The 22,668-nt window shown below is 31.7% G+C and overlaps 1 protein-coding gene across 8 annotated transcripts in view; it reads left to right on the forward strand.

Annotated features, from left to right (window-relative positions):
• Positions 1-21,595, forward strand: part of LOC129788984 (tyrosine-protein kinase Btk29A) — a 61,338-nt gene extending 39,743 nt beyond the window's left edge. For 2 of the 8 annotated variants that reach the window (XM_055825549.1, XM_055825551.1), the window contains exons 2-13: positions 1,409-1,589; positions 1,727-1,875; positions 10,352-10,497; positions 10,743-10,910; positions 14,003-14,083; positions 15,302-15,432; positions 15,528-15,656; positions 17,118-17,483; positions 17,604-17,772; positions 18,234-18,471; positions 18,564-18,697; positions 18,785-21,595. In XM_055825549.1, the coding sequence (XP_055681524.1) occupies positions 1,549-1,589; positions 1,727-1,875; positions 10,352-10,497; positions 10,743-10,910; positions 14,003-14,083; positions 15,302-15,432; positions 15,528-15,656; positions 17,118-17,483; positions 17,604-17,772; positions 18,234-18,471; positions 18,564-18,697; positions 18,785-18,883 (1,851 nt within the window). In that variant the 5' untranslated portion in view covers positions 1,409-1,548 and the 3' untranslated portion in view covers positions 18,884-21,595. Of the gene's footprint in view, positions 1-810; positions 1,876-5,795; positions 6,355-10,351; positions 10,498-10,742; positions 10,911-14,002; positions 14,084-15,301; positions 15,433-15,527; positions 15,657-17,117; positions 17,484-17,603; positions 17,773-18,233; positions 18,472-18,563; positions 18,698-18,784 lie in introns of those variants that run through there. The other 6 variants (XM_055825548.1, XM_055825547.1, XM_055825553.1 and 3 more) reach the window with 5 other exon arrangements.
• The last annotated feature ends 1,073 nt before the right edge of the window (positions 21,596-22,668 follow it).

The following is a 22,668-nucleotide window of genomic DNA, read 5'->3' on the forward strand; positions in this document are numbered from 1 at the left end:
TATTCAATCATTTCTCCAAGATGCTGCCATTTTAGCGGGAGACATGAATGTGCAAATTGCTCGTCATTCTGCCAATAAATAATTACACAATGCATAAAAGCCAGGGAATCAAGCTAAATAACCGTTATTTGCATTAAATTTTGCAACGCATGCAATATTCCATCTCGTGTGGTGAGCAACGTGGAAAGCTCTATTACCTGTGCGCGCGCGGTATTTAAAGGGATTCTCAACATGTGCACCAGGGTATATTGTATGGAAGGTGGGATGAAAGAAAGTGAGATAGAAAGAAGCTTTTATGCTACACCGAGACTTTACAAGGAACTTTCATTATTTTCTTGCACTCATCGCGCCGCGGCTTGAGCATTAAATGTCTTTGTCAGGTTGGCTTTTAGACTTAAAAATTATGCAATATCATCTGCATGGTGAATGGGGGAAACATGTGCGGTCATGGCAGTTTATACAGAAAAAAACTCCGCACATGCATTTTCTCTAAATTAGTAGAAATGACTTTAAACGTTCGAAACACTTGTGCCTATGCAGCTTTTTATAATTTCTACCCTCAAGTCTTTTAGTGTTGCTGTTGAAATTGCGTTGAATTCTTTTATGAATATAAATTTCCTTCTTCTCCATTTTCTGTTCACTGCAACTAGGCTCTTGTTAGTAATACTAAGCAGGATGATTTATTGTCTTTCTTTACAAAATCTTTTTTAAAGAAAATCATAGCTAAAAATAAAATATATAAGAATCTGAAGCGTCTTGTTCCATTCTTAATTGATTCAACGTTAAACTGATGAAAAAGAAGGTATTTCATTCTTGCTAAAGCATATACTTCACTCATCAGTGATCAGCTAAATCATCTTGATGATCTTGAAGCACCGACGCAAATGTTTTATGTTTAATGTACTTCTAATGAGAAGATTTTTGAACTTTCTTTTTTGCAAATATTTTCTTTTGAGTTTACCCAGCAATTCCTAGAGGAAAATGGGAATCATCTTAATTTTCTATAAGATTTTATATTATTTGTTTCAAGATTTTCTTCGCTATGTTTAAGTGACGTAAAAAGAGCCTCAGAATGAATACACTCCTTAATCCATTCAATAAAATGTTCTTTCTTTATATTTTCTTTTTTTTTTTGGAAAATATTTCCATAAATAAATCATTGAAAAGTTGCATTTAATGGATCTTACATATATGGGAATTTGCTGGGAATTTCCCTTGTGATTTAATATATTATAATTTATTCTCCCAAATGGTGGTACTCGAGTCAGAGATATGTAATGTATATGATGTTTGCATTGAAATAACAATTGAAGTGTGAATTGAATATTGCTAAATGTAACATGTGTCGAAATTGAAAATATAGTTTAAAAGCGTCAAAATGTTATCTGAAGAATGTGCCTTTTTATAGATCACAAAGCCTGTCACAGCAGAGAGTCGTATATTGACGAGATGTTAGAAATACACTTTACGTATGCAAGTTGTACACACTGAAAGGCCATTCCGTTGTCCAGTTTCATTGAAAATTTATTCATTGTAATATAATTTTTAATGCTTGCTGGAAAGAAAGGGAGTGAGAAGAAATCTCTGTTGTAAGTGTGTTAAATTTTTTTTTCTGTAAAGTTGTTTCCATTTCAAATGTGAAATATTTCGTTTTGTTCTCAATTAAAGTGTTCAAAAGTAAATGTGTTTATGTTAACAACCATAAAAAAACTCATCGTTCTTGAAGGAAAAAGAAAGCTGCCCTTATGATTCCCTGTGTGAGTCTAACGGAAACCAGCGTTCTTGGCAACATGAAGGAACGCGTGAAGGAGATGCGAGTTTTTGGATGTCGCCTCAACTTTTGGCAAAGCATGGCGCCAAGTTTAACAAATAAAGGTCTGTTGTGCAAATAAGAAAACACAAATACATGCGCCTCAAGGAGTCTAATTGACTTCTTATGATTATCGCAAATATTTAAATTTTTTCCTCTCCAAATGTCCTTGTGCTGTAATTAACTTCTTATCCAATCTATGTGGATTTGTACACGTATATATGTATGAAGTAAATATGAGCTCTCTGCGAGGTTTCTAAATGTATAATTATAAGTCAAATTCTGTATTTGTACGATGACTAAAAAAAAGTTTACTTAATTGGTGAATTATCCTCCCAATTTTACCTTGAAATATTCCTATTGTTGTACAAGCTCAAATGAGATAGACGGTGTGAAGCTTTTTTCTCCATGCACTTTGCAATTTGAATGATCAGTTAACACTTTGTGTTAATCTTAATGAAAACTTCGTTGGCAGAAGAAACTTTTTTGTGTGATATTTATTTTTGATTCAGTCATTGCTAGCAGAAAAATATTTTAATTATGATCAAACAACACGTTTTTCAAACCTGAGTAAATAAATGGTTGGTTCAACAACAAAATTAAACTTGAGTCTCTGTGAGGTTCATTAAGAATACGTAGCAGGTATTAAACTCTGATGTTTTTTTTTTCAAATTATAGATGTGTTTTTTTTCTAGTTTTCTTTATCATAACAACCAAGATATAAAAGATAAAAAAAGTCTTCTAAGAAATCAAATTGTTATTCCCGTACAAAATTCTTAAACAAATTTATAAAGTTTTCAATCAAAATTTACAGATTATTCATAATATTATGTATATGAAAAACATATTAGAAAAAAATATAACACGATCTGAATAAACTTCACAGCAGGAGCTCTTTAGATACGAGCACCAATTGGATTTCATATTACATTTTATTAACGTCTATATGACGCGGTAGAAGCTGATTAAGTATCTGTCCACTTTTTCTCACAGGCATTCAGATACAATTCATATACATATAAGGTACCTTACATTAGGAAATACGAAAGATATTTATATGCAAAAATTGCATAATGCCACAAAATTACATCGCATTTAATATGAACATTTTCTTTGTATTTTTAGCCCAACATAACGACCAATTTACTTTCATTAAAATATATCGGGTATCACAGTTTTTCTAACATGTCCAAAAGCTCACAATTTATTTGCCTACTTTTGGAGTATAACAAATTATTATTAGAGAGATTATTTAAGTTTTCTCTAATACCAAAAAAAAACTTTTTTTTTTACTTATAATATTGGGACATTCCCCCCTTTTTAATTCATCCAAATAAAAAGGGTAATTAATTGTTGATTATACTCTTAATTATGCTATAAATCCATCTCAATTATATATTGAATTTCAACATAAAGTAATTAATTTATTCCTCCCTGCTAAAACGTCTCATTATAAAATACTTTCATCGCGAGGAGGGGAAAAAAGAGACGAAAAAAGGTGGATTAGCTCTTCGTAAAAACTTCCTTCCAATTACTTATGCAATCAATATGATGAGAAATGTGAGAAAAACAATTCAATTTAATTTCCTATTCGTTCTTCTTATGGGTGTTAAAAATCACATGTTAAAAAGTATAAATGATTTTTTTGTGGACAAGGAGGGGCCACGCACAATTCTGTCTTGAAACAAACAAAAAAAAAAGAACTCTGTGCTAGAGAAAGAAATAACTCAAAAGCATCAAAGTAGTGAGAAAATCTCCCAAAAAAGTATGTAAAGAAAATATTATACAAAATATCAGACTTTTAGTGGTTAAGTTGAATGAGTGAGGTTGATTTAAAAATTCCCACAGTAATTCTATTATGGTATAATTACAAATTACATAGCTCACGGTCATCTCACGCCTTGAGGGCAGGTGCTGTCTATATAATTTCAGGCACATTGTTAAAAATATTATAAATAATCTCGTGCCTTGATTACTTCTGGAAGAGCTCGGGGCAAATTTTATACCTAACCAGTGACGTGAGAATAACAGTGAAGAGAAAATGAATTGATGGAGATGAAGAATTAAAAAAAAACAGCATCAATCGACTCAATTTTTTCCTTAATTACATATGCTACTATCCAGTTCTTTTTTAGATTTATGTTGCTACACACCAACGATGATTTGTGGTGTTATCTAATATACAATCTGTATACGTATGAGACATCTAATCATTTTCGCACACACCTTTCCAACTTCATTATAGATTTCCTTCCCAAAGGAAAGGAAAGTTTACATCTTATTTACATGTTTACATATCTACATTATACACTACCCGCAAAAAGTTTCTTATTAGATACAGAGAGAGAAATGATAATTTTTGAAACTGATTTCAATTAAATAATTGAATTAGGAAATTGATATAAAATCGAGAAATTTATGTATTGATTTTATGAATTGTTTTTTGTAAAATAGGTATTCGACTAATTATACTAAAACTGGTACAAAAGACTTAAAAAAGAAAAATCTGTCTGTTTTAGAAAAGTAAGGAATGTACCTTTCTTAAACTAATCCAGTTTTCAAATTCAGTTGACCATAGCTAAACTTATCTGCATTAAAAAATTCTCAATTTTTATTTACCTGGAAACTTTTTGAGGACAGTGTATATTGCGTTATATAGTTTGAGAAAAAATATACACGTATATTAACCGTTTGAATAAAACTATTATAATTGCTATAATTTCTTATTCCAAGACGTTTATTTTTTTATTTCTCATTTTTTTTTCTACAATATTATGTAGCAAAAAATATTCTATACATAATATGTTCTACAGATTATTTCACTAATCCATTATAATTTTTTTAGAATAATTATAAAGTCAATTGAAGTAGAGATATCAAAGATTTAATAATAAATTTACAAATACCAATTTAGAAGATAAACAATGACTATTTTTTAAATTTATTTCCATATTTTCTAAAACTCTTAATTACAAATCTGTGCCTTGTTGGAAAAACACCTCATGAAAATTTATGCGATTTTCTCACGTTTTTCCACGGTAAACAAATTAATTGGCGACAATTTCTGCTGCTGTCAAACGGTGCTAAACGTGATAAAATCAGAGAATTGCATCACTATTAAAATTTGCAAATTCCATTCCTGCGAACCATAACTTTTTTTGAACAACTATTGACTGCTCAAGTAATTCCAGTGTTAATTTTTTTTTTGCACTGTTATATAAACTAAAAACTTTTTTTTCTATGCCAAATTTTGTGTGAATTTATCTGCATTAATCAAATTTCTTTGGTTGTTTTTCTTTGCTTTCCCATTTGCAATAATACTCCGCTATAACGATTTTTTCTTGCTTGATTTGAGACATATGTACATATGTACACAGAATGTAGTTGTATGATTGTAGCTAAATGTTGTGAAAGCAAATTGTTTTTACACAAAAAAAAATGAGAGGAGAAATGCAAAAATAATAGCAAAACATTTCATATGAAAAATAAAGTAAATAAATGTTGGTATAACTTCCGAAAGAATTCCAATTCAGTAACTTCTTCGTACTATGCGTGTATTTCCCCGGAATTGAATGGAAAAATTAATAATGTAGGTAACTTACGTGAGTGTGGAAAAAAAGAGGTGATTAATTTCATATACAAACGTACATGTTTTATTTCGTTGTTCATGCACTTTTAATGAACCTCCTCCCCCCACTTTAATAAAGGTGCTCAATTTTTTGGAGAAGGGATTTTCTAGGTGTTTAAGAAGATTTTTGTCGCCTTGTTGAATTGTATTTTAATGAGAAAGGAAAATCGAATGGATATATAGGTATTTTTTATGTATATACAACATATATGTATGTTTCACCTCTAGTCCATATATAAAATTTTTCTCTTTTTATTGTATTTGTGGAAGCCCCACAATGGAGTTTCACTATTGCTTGGTGGAGTAAATGGTGAACGCCACAGTCACTTCTTGGCATTTCACGGTTAAAGAATCGCTTTCAATTTTTTTTTCTTGAAAAGTCTCTCAGTAGTGTTTGTAAGTTGCCACTGCGGGCACAACTTTCAATTGACAGAGCAGTTTGTCGATTGAATTTGTGTAGTGATCATTCGCGACACGTATATTTTTGCCCTCTGGACGAGAGATTTTTTTTTGTTTTCATAGAGCCAAGTGTAGCAGAAAAATCATTAAGATTTAAGACATTCCATGCAACGAAAATCACGCAATCAACCGAAATTGCACTTTCGCTCTACAAAAAAAAACACTAAAATTCATAGTTTTAGTCCCGTGGTGAGAGCAGTGTCACTGACAAATGGAAAATCACTCGCGAATTTGAAAGAGAAATATTATTTTGTGCTTCACGTGATAAACAGACAATCCCCAAAAGTTTAAGACAGAAGCTGGAAGAAAAAAATTATTACTCAACAACTCTTTCTCTTCCACTTCAAATTTTTTTTTAACGTGCACCCAAAAAAAGAGGTGCTAAGTGGAAAAAATTGACTCCTTCTCAATTATCTGTGGTTGGTGACAATGATGCTGCTTTCTGCAATGAAATTTGGTAAATTAATTTTGTCTTTTTTTTTTTCTTTTCAATTTTCTCACCTTACCTTGTGGTGACCCAATTTGCTTGTACACAAAAAAGGGTGTGATTGTTGAATTGTCCCTACGGGCATTTTACGTCCCATCGCGATCGTGTCAAGTGATTGTGCGCCGAAATGAATGAGTTTCATGTCGCACTATCAGCAATGAATCTTGATTGTTGTACAAAATATTGCGTTTCATCAGAAATTCTTACAATTCAACCCAAATGTTTACGAATTCGACATTTTCTATATTCCGTTCCAAAACAAGAAACTTGTCGCCTACAATCGCGAAAAAAGTCACCAAGAAGCACCTTTTGCTTGAGTCGTCACACTCAAAAAAAAACTTATAATTAATTACCTGTGAGGATTTATGTGTTAATTTTATTTATGTGGTTTAATAATAATTTAGTGACGAGCTGAATACTAATATTTACCTACTAAAATATATTTTTTGATTCAAAATACTTGAGATGTTAAAATTCAAATCAACTTTGCACTGAAGGTTTGCCAGGTAGAAAAGTAAAACCGGGTGTGAATCATTCAATGAACACTCTGATTTTTGTTTGATCAGCCAATCAGAGTAATCTTTTGATTCTTCTTCTTATTCATTCATATTTCATCAAGTGATTCTATCTGCGATTTAATTGGGAACGATTTATGAGCTTTTTTCATAAAATTGGTAAAGCTTTAGTGCTTTGATATTAATTTGCGATTTTGTTTCAGTCTAAGAATATTCTTTAATCCTTTTAAAGATTAATCATTTTAATTCTTAAGATTAACTGGTCAAATGGAGGCGCCTGGTTACCTACACCTATCTATTCAGTTTTAAACTATCTAGATATAAAAATTAAAACTTTCAATGTTTTCTTTACATGCTCACTTAACTAGAAATTTCTAGAAAACATAAATCATTAAAATTTTCCCTCAAAAGAACTCCGAGTTTTAATGAAATATCCATAGACGTTTTAAAAGTTCTCTAACCTCTACAAGACCTACCATACCTATAATGTATTTATTTATACCACATTGTACACTAACAATCGTTAAACATAATATACACAATGACCTGAAGTTTATGAGAAAAACAACGTCAAGGAGGAAAAGAATATGAAATAACTTTTAAAAGTGAAACCTTGATCTCATTCCAGAAATATAAAATAGTTTTCTTTTGTAAAAAAAACATTTTATTTTCATCGTTAGAGAACAAGAAAAAAACACGAAAATAGACATGTTTTCTGAGCTCTATTCAAGTTGATAAAATGCATCACGCCATTGACGCTGTAAACTCATAAAATATTTTTCAATTTAAATTTTATTACTATAACAATGGGTTATGTATAAAATAAAACAAAACGGAAGAAATTTTTGTTCTGTTAACCATTTGAGGGGAAATTTTAATTAGTTTGTTTTCATTTATTTGCCTCCAAGTGCAAAGAAATTTATATTAAAAGAAAGTGAATGAAGAAAGCTCAAAAGCTCTCAAATGGCATGAAAAAGAGTTCAAATGGAAAATTTATTTTGAGTTATTTTTAATTTATTAGAATATTTAGGCTAATTTATTTACAAAATTGTAAAATTTGCATAAATCACAGGAAAATTATCTTAAACTAATTAAAAACTCCATTAAAGGTAAAACGTTACAGGATATCATTTGAAACTACATACCTATATCTCCACATCTGTACATTTTTGCTATTTAGAAAGAAAAAAAATCATTAAATTGACTATAAATTGCATGTAGATGATGTTTAATTGAATGGAGGATATAAAAAGACTTTAAGTGGCTCTTTAAATTGAAAACCCTGTAATGGATTTTTCATAAGAAAAAAAAGGCAAATGGAATTTTTATTCATGGAAGAAAAACTAATTTAAATACGCTGAATGAGTGATATTTTCATTTATCAAATCACTCATATTTTCTTCCCATTAACACGATAAAAGGCATTCTCACAATTAAAGTTGAGAGAATTTTATACAATTTATGATAATCGCAAGCTCAAGTAGGAACATAAACTGCATTACATACTTACGTGGGGCTAATCTTGATCTATATATTTTATGTTGTTTTATGTTCTCTCAAGAATTAGCTGGGAGCAAGAGTCTGAGAGACTGACTGTGAGGGAAAGTTAACGCCTAAATTGCAAAGGGAAGCGAAAAAGGTGGAAAAATTATATATTGCGAGAGAGGCTATAATTGAATTTGTCACCTTCGTTGCGGTTTAGCGAGTCATTTAGCCGGTATGGGTAATTAATGTGCAACACAACAAAAAAAAAAGAGACAAGGAATTGTCTGAATTGCAAAGAAGTTTTTTTTTCTCACGAGAATTAATTTTAATTGTGTTCTGATTACCATAACACAGTGGAAAAATTATTTTATTCTATGTTACTATTGATTGTGGATATCCTTGAGTATATTTTGTGGTTAGTACAAGGATCTCAAGAGAGGGATTAAAAGTAACTTTTGTTCTGCAACTTTTTTTTGTGGATTTTAGTAAATGAGAAAATTGCGAGAAAAAACTTTAAGACGGAGAATTGTAAGACATGCCAAAATCTTGATTCTAATTTATTCATACTTTACCTGCAGCCACACTAATGGACAAATTACCATTTGAGAACTAAACGTGTGGAGGAAGACAATGTCTGTGATTATTCGATATGGATCTTCCTTTGCATACGGGAGGAGAAAGAGAATATATTTTCTCACGGATTTCACGGTTAAAAGGAAGAAATATCAGGGAGTGATTGTAATCGTTGAATTTTTTTTCTTCATTTGTCGTACCCCCAATTCTAGGCACTTTGGAATGGAGTCGCTTTTTTTAAACAGGAAGTTTTGCAATTATAGTTTGAGTCACGGGGCGATAGAATCTAACGTTGAGTTTAATTAGTTCCTCGCGGCTACCTTAATAAATAAGCGCAACTGTGATAAGCAACTGAAGCGTGTTTTTCCCCGCGTGTGCAGACGTCGCCGGGGAAAATGAAAATTTTGCTTCGACACCTTTGGTGACATAATGGATGAAAAAAGGTGTGAATTATACGAGAAAATTATATTTTTGTCACCACAAATCGATCATTTTATGTTGATTTTTGTTGCAAAGTGCTCAAATATAGGAAATATTGTGTATACCTGTTGAGATGACGCCGATATTTTTCCAAGTCGTTAATTAAAATGTTGCTTGAACATCGACGTTGAGAGATGTTAAGTTGGAAAGGTCAACTGCTGGTTATAGTAACGGCAATATGGGAATGTATTTTACAATATTTAACAATTTATATATCACTGAAATATCTCAGGAGTTTGCATAAATATTCCATTATTTGAATTTCCATATGAAAACATTCAATATTTTGTGAAATATTTCTTCAATTTGTTTACAGGAGAATTATGTTTTCAAACATCAAACTAATTTAAACGTTATGTTTGGTAAATGATAGGTTGCAATCTTAATTGCACAAAATTTGAACGATTCAATCAATTTTTAAAACTGTGATGTGGTCATGTAAAGGAGTTTGTGTTTGAATTTTTTTTACGAAAAGTTAAAATAAGACTTAAAAACAAAATATTGATTAGATAAAACACTTCTCAACATTTTAATTAAAACACTAAAAACAAATAATTGAGTCTGACTATGAAAGATATTCTATATCTAATCTAACTTATGCACTCTATGCAATAAACATTTAAACGTATTAGCTTTAATGGGAGAGATTACTCATAGATATTGGGGTACAGAGGGGAGGTTAATTATGTATGTAAAAATCGCCAAAAAAAAGGAATGAAAGGAAACAACGGTGTGAATTACAAAGTGTGGGAAAGAATATTGTTTTTTCAAGTGAAGAAAAAACAAAAGGGAAATGAGGGATATATTCTTTTTTAATCGCAATAATTTATTTCTAAATACATTCATCTATCTTGTATGCAACAAAAATGTTTTAATCGTTCTTCTCTTGTTTCCTTTTAATGTCTCGTCTTCAGGCACCGGAAATTCTCCCGCCCAAAATTCCACACGGAGCTCAAGTCCAAACTCCACGTCCAACGGGCAATTTATTCCTCAGCAGCAAACAGTAAACGGATCGGGGAGTTTGGGTAGTTTAACGCCCACTTCATCGTCTCAGCAACAGGTAGTTTATTCTTCTTTTAATAATAATAAAAAAAAAAAGAAAAACAATCTCCCTCTTTGTCACAATTATAGACCATGCGAGATTTTATGTATACCTATCCCCCCTCATAATACCTTTAAGTTGGTTGATTTTTTTTACAACTTTGCTCCTGCTGCGGTTCCCACCGTTTCAGCAAAAATTTGATGAATGCAATGCTAAAAAAAAATGATCCCCTTTTTTGTTTCCCACAAAAATCTTCCCTCTAGCAATCATCCGTGTCGACATTCAAGAGCGGAGGAGCTACCTCTACGAACGGGACACCATCACTGGGCGGAGTGGTGCCTGGTGCAGTGATTGGAGCCAGTAGTGTTGTGATTGAGTCCACAATGCCAGGCGGAACTGCCACTCCAGGGACGCCAAATTCAAAGGCGAAGGTATGTGTACAAGTTAAATATGTAATCCTACAAACATTTTAGACGATTTTGGGAGCTGTTTTTGACCACAAAAAGATACACACCGGAAAAAAACAAGAGTCACAGACAAAAAGCACGCAAGATGAAAAGAACGGAGGAGGAGTGATTAACATAGAAATGATGAGAAGTTTTAGCTGTGTTTCTTTCAGACACAGCTTTTGTGTACCGAGCAAAATCGAAAGTCGTCAGATCGGGCTCAAACTTGGGATGAGCACGAATTAGGGTCCCCACATTCCAAAAAACGTATGCGCCAAAAAAATTTTTTTTCCGGCCGGCCGTCCGGCCGGATCATAAACTTAAATTGCAAGAGAACGGTGATAGATAGAGACTTGCGGTAAACGGCAAAGTTTAAATATCGACCTGAAGAAATCCGATTATGAGGTCAAATCCATCCCCCCACCCCCCCGTCCGCCATTTTGGATAACCTCAAAATTTTGTTTTCGCTATATCTCAGCCGCTATTACAGCTAGAGGTCTGAAATTTTGATATGTTGTAGGGGCCATCAATACCTTTCCAACGATACCTCATTTTCGAAAATCGGTCGAGCCGTTTAGTCAATATGGCCGCCACAATTTTTCATCGAAAATCGACCATAACTCGAAAACGGCTTGACCGATTTTGATCAACCCGGGATCAAATGAAAGATCTCAACAAACCCTACAACTCTCTAAAACATCAGAAGTTTCAAAAGTGACCGCTAGGGGGCCAAAAATCAAAAACAAAATTTTCGATGAGTTTTCGATGAATATCTCGAAAACGCCATTATCGATTTGCTTCATTTTTTGATATGTTATAGTTGACCATATTATCTAGCTCCATGCCAAAAATGAGGAAAATCTATGTCTCCGTTCTCGAGATATAGCCTTCCAAAGTTGGCATGTCATATCTCGGGTTCTACAAGTCCGATCTTGATCAACTCAAGTGCAAATGAAAGGTTTCGTGAAGCCCTACAAATGTCTAGAATATTGCAAGTTCGAGAAATGACCGCGAGAGGCGCTAAAGTCAAAATCAAAATTTTCGAAAATTTCGAACTCGAATATTTCGAAAATGCCATTATCGATTTACTTCATATTTTAATATGTTATAGTTGAGGTTAAGACCTTTCCAACGATAGCTCAAACTCGAAAATCTATGGAGCCGTTCCCGAGATATGGCATTTTAAAAATTTCTTAGGGCATGACTTTTCAACTTTTCCCGACTTTGCGCGTATTTAAATTAATTTGCGTTCTAGTTTGCTCTCACAAAATTGGTACACTGAAAGAAACACAGCTCTCGTAAGCTTGGTCAGCTTACCAGTACATTTTTTTTCAGTTCAGTGGGTTAGAATTATGTTAAATGGGAGCGCTTTTAAAAATTCATAACTCTTGTTTTCAAAAATTATGACGACCTGCTGTGGAAGATGATCTTTTCGGTGGTTTTTTTTCTTGTTGAATATTAACCACAAGTTGATTTTACCCAAAAGGAGTCTATTCAAGCGTATATGGGTCATGAGACCACGTCAGACTTATGATTTTCCTCTGGAATCAGTTGGGAAAATTCAGAATTATTGATTTTCTCATAATTTTAAATTAAAATATTTATTTTATAAATTGTTCAAAAGACATTGATATTTTCTTCTAAAATCCTCAAAAAATTAGGTCATAAGTTCCGCATAATGATTTCACTAAAAAGAGACCTCTTGATGAGAGAACTTGTGTAGTTAGTAGCTCTTAAATGTATGAAATTAAATGACAAATTATTGGTTTTGCAAAAATTTCCATACAGTCCCTCATCACATAACATTCTCACCAATATTATTGTGGTTTTTATGCAATCACATGATCAGCCGGTCAACATAAATAGAGGCTATGCCTGACCACCGCGGAACTTCAATAAAAGATCTTGTCATGGTGCAACGATGGTGTGACCTTGTTGAGCACCCATAGACACTTTTTCCATCATAAATTGACACAGTTCCGTCAAAGTCTAATAAATAAATTGAAAATTGATTCAGTTAACATGAAGAGAATTAAATGCGCGTCAAAACATGAGAAGAATTTTCACGTGCGATAAATCTTCCTGACCAGTGGTGAACATATTTTGCAAAATGGAGAAGAAATATGAGGAGAAGTAGAAAAAAAGTTTCTCAGCGAAATCGTAAAATGAATATTGCACAACGTCTATGCGCGCCTTTTCCTCACGAAGAAAACATCTGCAACGAGCAAATAGAGTTGTAGTGTATGCAATACATGAAAATATATTTATTAGATTCTCTCTATTTAACTTTTAATGACACAACCAATCGACAGTTTTAAGCTATTGTACAACATAACTCTTCACTGACTCTCCTTCTTAAAATGCAATTGTTTAGCCCCATAGATTGTCCTCCTCACTCTCTCGTGTTCTCTGCAAAGACACCGCGTCTTCCCTCCAATTGGTGTGGCGTATTGCATTTTCGATTTACATCAAATGTCTCACACATAAATTCTCTCGGTGATTTATGTTTCACTCTCAAAATGAATATTTTTCAACTCAAACTCCAATTTTTTGTGCCAAATAAAATGGAATTTGAGATAATCCCGCATTTGGAATTTGCTTTATTCGCTTTATGCTCATATTTAGAGAAAGACAAATTTGTCGTAATTGGATGAATTTGTGGTCCAATTTAAATGATGGTTAATTTAAAACATAAATTGGGGTTGATTGAGTTGAAAAAGTATCTGGAAAAATATTCATGGTAAGTAGGGTAGCTATTGAGAGGGTATTTTAGTGTTTAAACACACCCCAAAACGTTCTGGAACTTTAGGCCTTTCTAGAGAGGTCAAATAAAATTATTTTGCAATATGTTTTCAATCATAAATTAGTCAATGTTTATTTAGCACGAATTTAATGGTGAAAATGATAAAATTTGTGGTCAACAGCTAATGAATTAAAAATTGAAAATCAATTTTTGTTATATTTTGATGTCTTAACTTTCTCTTTTTATGCATTAATGAATTGAGAGAGAGAGACTAATTCTACTGGTTTTCCATGCTTTCAGTGATTTAATAAAATGTCTGTTTTGTCTCTTCCAGGATACATCGTCGAGAGTTAAAATTGTTGTGGCACTTTATCCATTTAAGGCAATCGAAGGAGGAGATTTATCACTTGAAAAGGTAGGTAATCATATCACTTTTTTGGGGGATTTTACTGTGTCACATTTGATGGAATTTTATCATACTAAATCTACCAAAGATGTCTCTTTTGAGATTTCCCCAATGACGTGATAAATTTATTAAACAATAAATGTGCTAATTTTAAATCAATCTGATGGGTTTTTTTTTGGAATATCAATGGATCTCTGAATAAGAGAAAATATTTAAATTAATTTGTGCTGACACATTGAAATTATTTACGTGGGTGACATTTTTTGAGAGACAGAGAAATTTAATCTCATTCACTTGTTTCCGCTAATTTCTCTCACTCACAGTTCTGAAATTAATTTATAATTTTCTAATGATGAAGATGTAATTAAAATTTGAAGAATTTTCTGGTGTTTGTTTTATGACTAGCATGAAGATGAAGAAAAAAGCCTAAATTGCAATTTCTATTTGGCACAATTACTTCAAAATTTCATTTGTGTGTGTGGCTTCTTTTGAGGTCGAGGTGAAATTACCTTTTAATTCTCGCACGATGAGGTGATCCAAAAATTGATGGAAAGGAATTAAATGGACCGTGTGAGGAAGTTCAAAAGATTAATATAATTTAAAGATCATAAATATGATGGGTGGTTGAAGTAAAATTCGTGACAACGAAGTAATTTGCAGTATAAAAAAGGAAATTTCTTCATTTTCATCTTTTCTCTCTATGCTTATAAAGTAATTCTCCTCTATGCTCACCGACAGTTTATTTGCTTGCAAAACAAACATGTGGATGAATCTCCATAAGAAGGAGTGTGAAAAAATGATAATTTTACTAAATTATAGAATATGTGAGCATTTTCAAAATGTGGGTGATTATGAAATAAGAAAAATGAAAGATGCCAAGGTCGATTTCATCCGTCATCATCATTATTAATTTTTCTTCTACAATGTATCTCTCGATGAGCTTCTGCAGCATAATGTTTTTTTTTTCTATCTTTCTTTCTAATAAACATTATATTCTCCTCAATGCTGATGTAAAAATTGTTATTTGTTGATGCAAAGAGACGTGCGGATGATGTGATGACCTAAAGTATAAGTAGAAAACTCCCGCTGAGAGTTTATATACTGTGTGGCTAAATGAGGAATAAACTTGTAGCACAGAATCCACCACAAAAACATCGAAACACATTAATTTATTCTCAACTAATTGGATTTTTCTTCATTTATTCCCTTCCATTCTGTGATGCGAAGAATGCCGAATACGAAGTCATTGATGATTCCCAGGAGCATTGGTGGAAAGTGAAGAATCAACATGGACAGATCGGATACATACCCAGTAATTATGTTAAAGCAAAGGAATTGCTTGGCCTGGAGAAATATGAGTGAGTTTATAGAGGAATTTCTCTTTCCTTAATCACCCCCTCCTTCGCCCTTGTTGATCATTGCGATAACATTCAATATCTATTTATTTTGCCAGTTGGTATGTGGGTGATATGTCGCGACAGAGGGCAGAGTCATTGTTAAAACAAGGAGACAAAGAAGGTTGCTTCGTGGTGAGAAAGTCTTCCACAAAAGGCCTGTATACTCTATCTCTTCATACCAAAGTGTAAGTCCTCTTCAACATTTACTAAATCCACTTTCAATTTCATCATTATATCTCACAAAATCAATTCTTTTGCTTCCCCCATAAAATTGGAAAGTCTAATCCAATTAAGAGAAAAAAAAACTACAATTCCTTCAAAACAATTCTTTGAGACATTTCTTATATAAAATCCTAGTGTAAAATATTTGCCAATAACGAAATTTTTATAAGAAAGAGATTAATAAATTTTCCAAACTCTTCTTTTTTTTCTCGACAAGCATTGATGATACATTAATGTATAAGAAATGACGCAAATCCATTTGAAAGAAATACTTTTTAACAGTGCAATTGAGCTTGTTCTATTTTTTTTAAGAAGCCGTAATTGACACGAAAATTACTCTTTAATGATTTTTGATGCCACACGCAGAGTTTGGTTTAGTTTTCTCTGCAATTTATAACACCGCCCATTCGGAAAGTATATTAGGTACAATACGTATTGGAAATGATGAGAAAAAAGTTTGACTGTTTGGATTATATTTATTTCTTTATATAAAAGAATTAGATGCTCAAATAAATCTTTCTCGCGGTTTTTTTTTTGCAACGTGGTTGGAAAAGTTTTTACAGGGATTTAGGAGATTAAATTTGAAACAAATTTTTAATGAAAAAGTTGTAAAGAAACTTCTTTAATATGAATTACCATTTCTCCTCAAATTGTCCACAAATTTACAGATTCTCATTAAAATTAGTCTCAAAATACAGCTTATTCCAAGGAATGGAGCAGGGGCGTAGTCAGGGATAATGATTTTTGTTTATCTAAACATTCTGTAAAAGTTTAGAAAATTCTGGCTTTTCTTTAGAAGTCGAAACAAGTTATTTTTAGATTAAATATTACATTAAAAAACGGAGAAACTACAATTTTCAAACGTTATTAGAAACATTGAACGTTAGAAAAACGGCAAATATTTAAAAGAAACGACAAACATAAATGCCGAAAAAATACGTGAAATTTAAAACAGCAACGTTAAACTGTTGAAAAGTAACAACAAGCTTTTGAAACTTGTTTTGAAACGTTAAAAGATAAAACAGAAGCATCAAATGTTTAAAAAAATATGTCAAACAATAGAAAAGAATAGTCAACGACGTTAAACGAACCTTACATGTTATGAAATAAATGTCAAAATGTGAAAAGTAACGTCAAAGTTAGAAAATAATGGTCTAACGTTAAAAATTAACATCAAACGTTAGACAAGAACTGTCAAGTCTTTTATTTCTAATCTATTTTCATCGTCTTTTAACATAAAAAAAATCAAACTCAAAACACAAAATAGATTTCTAAAGCTACGCCCCTGCAATGAAGGAATTGTTGACAAAATAATTTTCATTAAGATAATAATGAGATCTAAATTGGATGCGTGGTGAGAAGAAAATGAGAAATTTAAAGCTAATATAGAGGTGTCTTCCTGTCTTCTTTTTTGTTTCTAACAGACCACAATCCCATGTGAAACATTACCATATAAAGCAAAATGCACGAATGGAGTATTATTTGTCGGAGAAGCATTGCTGTGAATCAATTCCTGATCTAATCAACTACCATCGTCACAATTCCGGTGGATTGGCGTGTCGCCTGAAATGTTCACCATGTGACCGACCTATTCCCACCACGGCGGGCCTCTCGCACGACAAATGGGAGATTCATCCGTCGGAATTGATGCTACTTGAGGAGCTGGGTTCTGGGCAATTTGGTGTCGTGCGCCGCGGTAAATGGCGTGGATCAATTGACACGGCCGTGAAAATGATGAAAGTGGGAACAATGTCCGAGGATGATTTCATTGAGGAAGCTAAAGTGATGACGTGAGTAATTCCCTCTGAACATAATCCGTGAGAATTGTGTCAAGATTTTCAGTATATTTTTCCTCCGACGCGTGTTACCTCGGTGTTTTATCAATTTTCTTCTCTCTCTGTCTTTTATAGGAAACTACAAAATCAAAATCTCGTGCAATTGTATGGTGTCTGCTCAAAGCATCGTCCCATTTACATTGTGACTGAATACATGAAGCATGGATCGCTGCTAAACTACCTGAGGCGACACGAGCAATCGCTGATTGGGAACATGGGACTTTTGCTGGACATGTGTATCCAGGTAAAAGATATTTCCTCATTTATCCAAATCACGCGAAAACCTTTCGCGGGGAATTTTTCACGAAGAGGAAGATTTTATCAATCATCTTTCCAGTTTTTTATCAAATGATTTTTCTTTTGCATAATTTTCAAATGTTTTCAAATAATGTTGAAATGGATTGGGTAGTTTTTGTCTAAAAATGGGTGCAGAATATTTTCAATGAAGCACCTTTTTGGACTTTGTGTTGTCTCTCAAAATAAAATTCAAAGAAGACGTTTTTCTGTTGCAACAAAGATAGTTTCCCATTTTCCATATAAAGGCATTTTATATGGCAAGGCGGAACATTATCTTCCAATGCTGCATTTTCCTTCAGTCAATTAATGTCAAAATATTCCATTTTTAGTCGCTTTTATACAATGTTGTATGCTTGTTGCAGAAGCAATAGAGGGAGATACAATATTTTATTTGATATTATATTGCAGGTGTGCAAAGGAATGGCGTATTTGGAGCGACACAACTATATCCATCGTGATTTAGCGGCGCGCAATTGTCTGGTTGGGAGTGAAAATGTGGTCAAAGTGGCAGACTTTGGCCTGGCACGATACGTTCTCGATGATCAGTACACGAGTTCCGGGGGCACAAAGTTTCCCATCAAATGGGCACCACCTGAAGTCCTCAACTACACGCGTTTCTCATCAAAAAGCGATGTTTGGGCTTATGGTGAGTTTTCGTTTTCTCTTTTACGAATATTCCTTTTAGCATTTCCGCCCTTATCCTTGTAATTTTCTCACACTCTCCCTCTCAAAATAAAGGGGTTCTCATGTGGGAAGTGTTCACCTGTGGCAAAATGCCGTATGGCCGTCTCAAAAATACCGAAGTTGTCGAACGTGTACAACGTGGCATAATCCTTGAGCGACCAAAAGCATGTGCAAAGGAAATTTATGATGTGAGTACAAAGATTTTTATTTATTTTTTCTTATTGAAAAACATGCCCAATTGACATGTTTCATTCTTTTATTTTGCTATTAAATAGATAATGAAGAAATGCTGGGCACATAGTCCGGAAGATAGGCCATCATTTAGAGTGCTAAAGGAACAACTAGTACTTGTAGCACAAGGACTCACAGACTAAATAATTTATGCGATATTCCTCTACCTTCCACACTATATATGCGTTACATAACATAAGGAAGGGGGAGGAACACAATTTAATAAATAAAAAAAAACTTGATATAAAACTCTAATCGACTCTATTGCATTTTAATAAAAATTATATTAAAATACGATTTATTAAATAGGACGCTGAGAATGTCTTAAGTGAAAGAAAATGACACATTACTGATCTCCATTATAAATTAGAGAAAAAATGAGAAGGAAAATTAATGTTACGAAGACATTTTTGGGAACTTTTAGAATGATTGAGAAAATTGCCAGAAGGATATTAGCGCTGAAAATTGATTCCTGGCATTATTCGCTTATTGGATCCTTTTAGCTGTGATTCTTTCGATTTAACTTTTAATTATCTTTAACAAGCCGGTTTTTTTTTAAATAGTTTTCTTTATCTTCTCAATTATTTCTAAAATTCAAGGATAGGGCTTAAAAGTTTAAGCAATGAGTACAAATTGTAAGCTATTCAGCAACAAAACTTATTCTGTCAGCAAATAATTTCTTTTCAATGCAACGATTATTTTATTCTGTCATATCAAGCATTAAGTTTTGTCAGCAAAATACTCTATTTGGTTTTTAAAAAAACTTATTCTGTTTGTAAACATTTATATTCTGTCAGCACGATCTTATATTCTATCAGCAAATAATTCTTGTTTGTCTATTACAGGAAATTATTCTATTCTGTCAGAAACTAGCTCCATTTTGTATTAAAAAAATATTCTGCCACTAAATCTTATTATGTTAGCAAAAAACTTTATTCTGTCAGCACAATCTTTTATTCTGTAAGCAAATAATTTTAAAATTCTCCTTCAGGTAGTCAGAAAATAATTCTATTTCGTCAGTAAATAAGTCTATAAATAAGTGCTATAGTCAGCACTTATTTCGCTGATAAAATTATTTTAAGGCAAAAAAATTGCTGACAAACTGAAATTATAGAAAAAAGGATCCAAAAAATTAAATAAAAGTTTCCAAAATGTTAATTATAATATTATCGACGATAAAAAAAATTAAAAGAAAAAAACATTGTAATCTATAATGTTCGATATCTTTGAGGTATAAAAATAAAAGAACTAAATTGTTTAAAATGCTAAAAATTAATGAAAATGAAAGACAAATTATACCGCGAATGTATTCGAAAAGCGAGAAACTAATCAAAATATTATAAATGCCATTATTTTGGAGAATGAAAAAAAATCTTTAAGGATAAAATTTAATTACGAATGTGTATTGAAAAAACGATTTTTTTGGAGGAATTCAACACAAAATGTTGCCTCCACGACTATGCAAATAACATAGTAGGATATTATAGGACATCTTATAATTTTTTATTTACTATTTTACATTGAAACATTGTGTTGCATTCTTTTGTGCATTGTAAAGCCGAATTGTAGGGAATATAAATTTAATTTGCAAATGAGACAAATTTTAAATGTAATAGTTGCATCTTTGTCCTGAATTTCTTATAGATGAAATGATTATATTTTTTATTTAGCTAGGCGAAAACCCAAAAAGCATGTTAGAAAGCTCTTAAAAATAAAGTGAAATAAAATGAAAAAAATATGCACAATAATACGAAGGATCTTATAATGCTGAAAGTATGATAAACTTATCTATTTAGAAGGCAGGAAAAAAAACATAATATTCTTATTCTCGCAATTTTCCAATGGCTGCAAAGCAATGACCATTTTTTAAATTAAAAAAAGTAAAAGAAAATGTTTCTAAAAAGACGATGTGGAGGGAAAATAATGACATGAATTGCATAGACTTATATTAAAGAAAAATGAAAATAAATAATAAATAAATGAAGCAGGAATTCTTTAAAAAAAAAAACATAATTTAACAGACTTTTCATGAGATATTGTGAAGGAATAAAAACTTTTGAAGAAAATGACAAACGGGCGAGAAAATGTAAAATGAAACCATCAAATATGTGTGATTTTCGAAATATTTTATCAATAGGCAATTCTACTTATAAACATAGTCATTTATACATTTTACACACTAAGCGATATATTTGAAATATCCATTTTATTTGACAAGAATATTGATGTGCTAAAAAAAATTTATATACAAATTCCCCGTAAATTCCATATCAAAGTAATATTTAATAAAAAAAAAAGAATGAAAAAAAAACGTTAAAAAAGACAAGAAGCGTAACTCGAACCGTCTTGCATTATTTACAAAGGAAAATACCATAATTTAATGCATTAAAAAATACAATTTTAATGGCAAAAGACATTTTTAATATTTATGATAGAAAACAAAATTATTCGTTCCAAAAAAAAACATTCTTCCATTCAAAATAGAAAGAAAAAACTTCCACAGAAGAAAAAGACATTTTACTTCCAATAAAAAAAAAACATTTCCAATCTCTATTGAACCGCTATTAATTAATAAAAATCAGAAATTTGTGAAGCAGGAATTAAGAAAATAAAATATTCACAATATAATGAGCGAAGCACAAAAATTTTTGATACAAAACAGTGTTTTTTCGTAAAATAGCGCGAGAGTTTTTCAAATAAAAAAAGATGAAAAAAGAACGAAAGAAGTAAAATTTATAAGCATTTTCTACGCAAGAACGATGATGTAACAATTTAACTACTCTTATACTTAAATGTATTAGGTATATTATACATAACAGAAGGAATATCATCATTAAAAGTAAATGTAAAAGAAATTTTGCCTTTTATTTTCTTCATTCCGGCGCGCAATTTTGCCACAATGTAGGCAAAAAATATCCTCCAAAAGAGCACGAAAGATTGTAATCCATATTTTCTTTTATTTTATTTCATTATACATACATACATATGTGTGTGGTCGAATGTGGGAAGGTTGAAGCAATTACGAATGTTCTTTATGGTTACAATCAGTATCGGGTTTCAATAAAATTTCTCCAAATTGGTAAAAAAGAGAACATTTGATTTTCTTGATTAGAAGAGACAGGCACACGCGTGTTTGAAGAGTTCTAAAAACTTTTTTTTGCAGAAGAGTTGAATGACTTGTTTGTTTTTCAAATAATGCCGGATAAAAAGTTAAAATGTTATGATTACATGCAAATGATATTGAGTTGCAAATTGGGCGGAAGGGAGCTTTAGACAAGGCCAATTATTCGATTATTGGAGAAAACTTGGAAAGTTCTAAAAGCTTCGACGGAGTGATTTATGTTGGAGATAAAACTGGAAATATTAGAGGGAGAAATGTAACGTTTAACCCTCATTTAACCGAGATTCTCAACGAAAGTTCTTTAATGCATAATAATGTTCTTAAAGTCTTCTTTAAACTTAATCTATATTCGATTTTTGAGTAAGTAAAGACTTCTTCTTGGAACTAATTGTGGCTTTTTTACGTTATCGAACAGAAGTTCTATTTTTTGCATTTCTTTTTCACTTCTTTGGCTTTTCTGTTTTTTTTTTTGTTTGTATAGTTTCGAAAAACTAAGCTTTGATATTTTTTTTAAATTTTGAACTATTTGTGGAACTAGAATTTTTAACATTTTGTTGAAGCTTTGATATTTCTACTTTACGTCAATTTTTTTCGCATTTTTTAAAGCTTTTAGTAAAATTTACCGTAGACCAGCTAGCTAAAATAATTAATGGTAAAAATATTATTTATTAAACGTAGCGTAAAGAAATACCATTAGCGTATTATACTCATTCTTAACGTGTTGAAATATCTGAAATGGATATCTTATTGCAGATTCTTCAAAGAACTAATTTTTCAAGTATATTAATAATTAAATTCTCTACTTTC

The sequence above is a fragment of the Lutzomyia longipalpis genome, chromosome 2 (genome assembly GCF_024334085.1).
Source record: "Lutzomyia longipalpis isolate SR_M1_2022 chromosome 2, ASM2433408v1".
In the NCBI taxonomy this organism is placed as follows: Eukaryota; Metazoa; Arthropoda; class Insecta; order Diptera; family Psychodidae; genus Lutzomyia; species Lutzomyia longipalpis.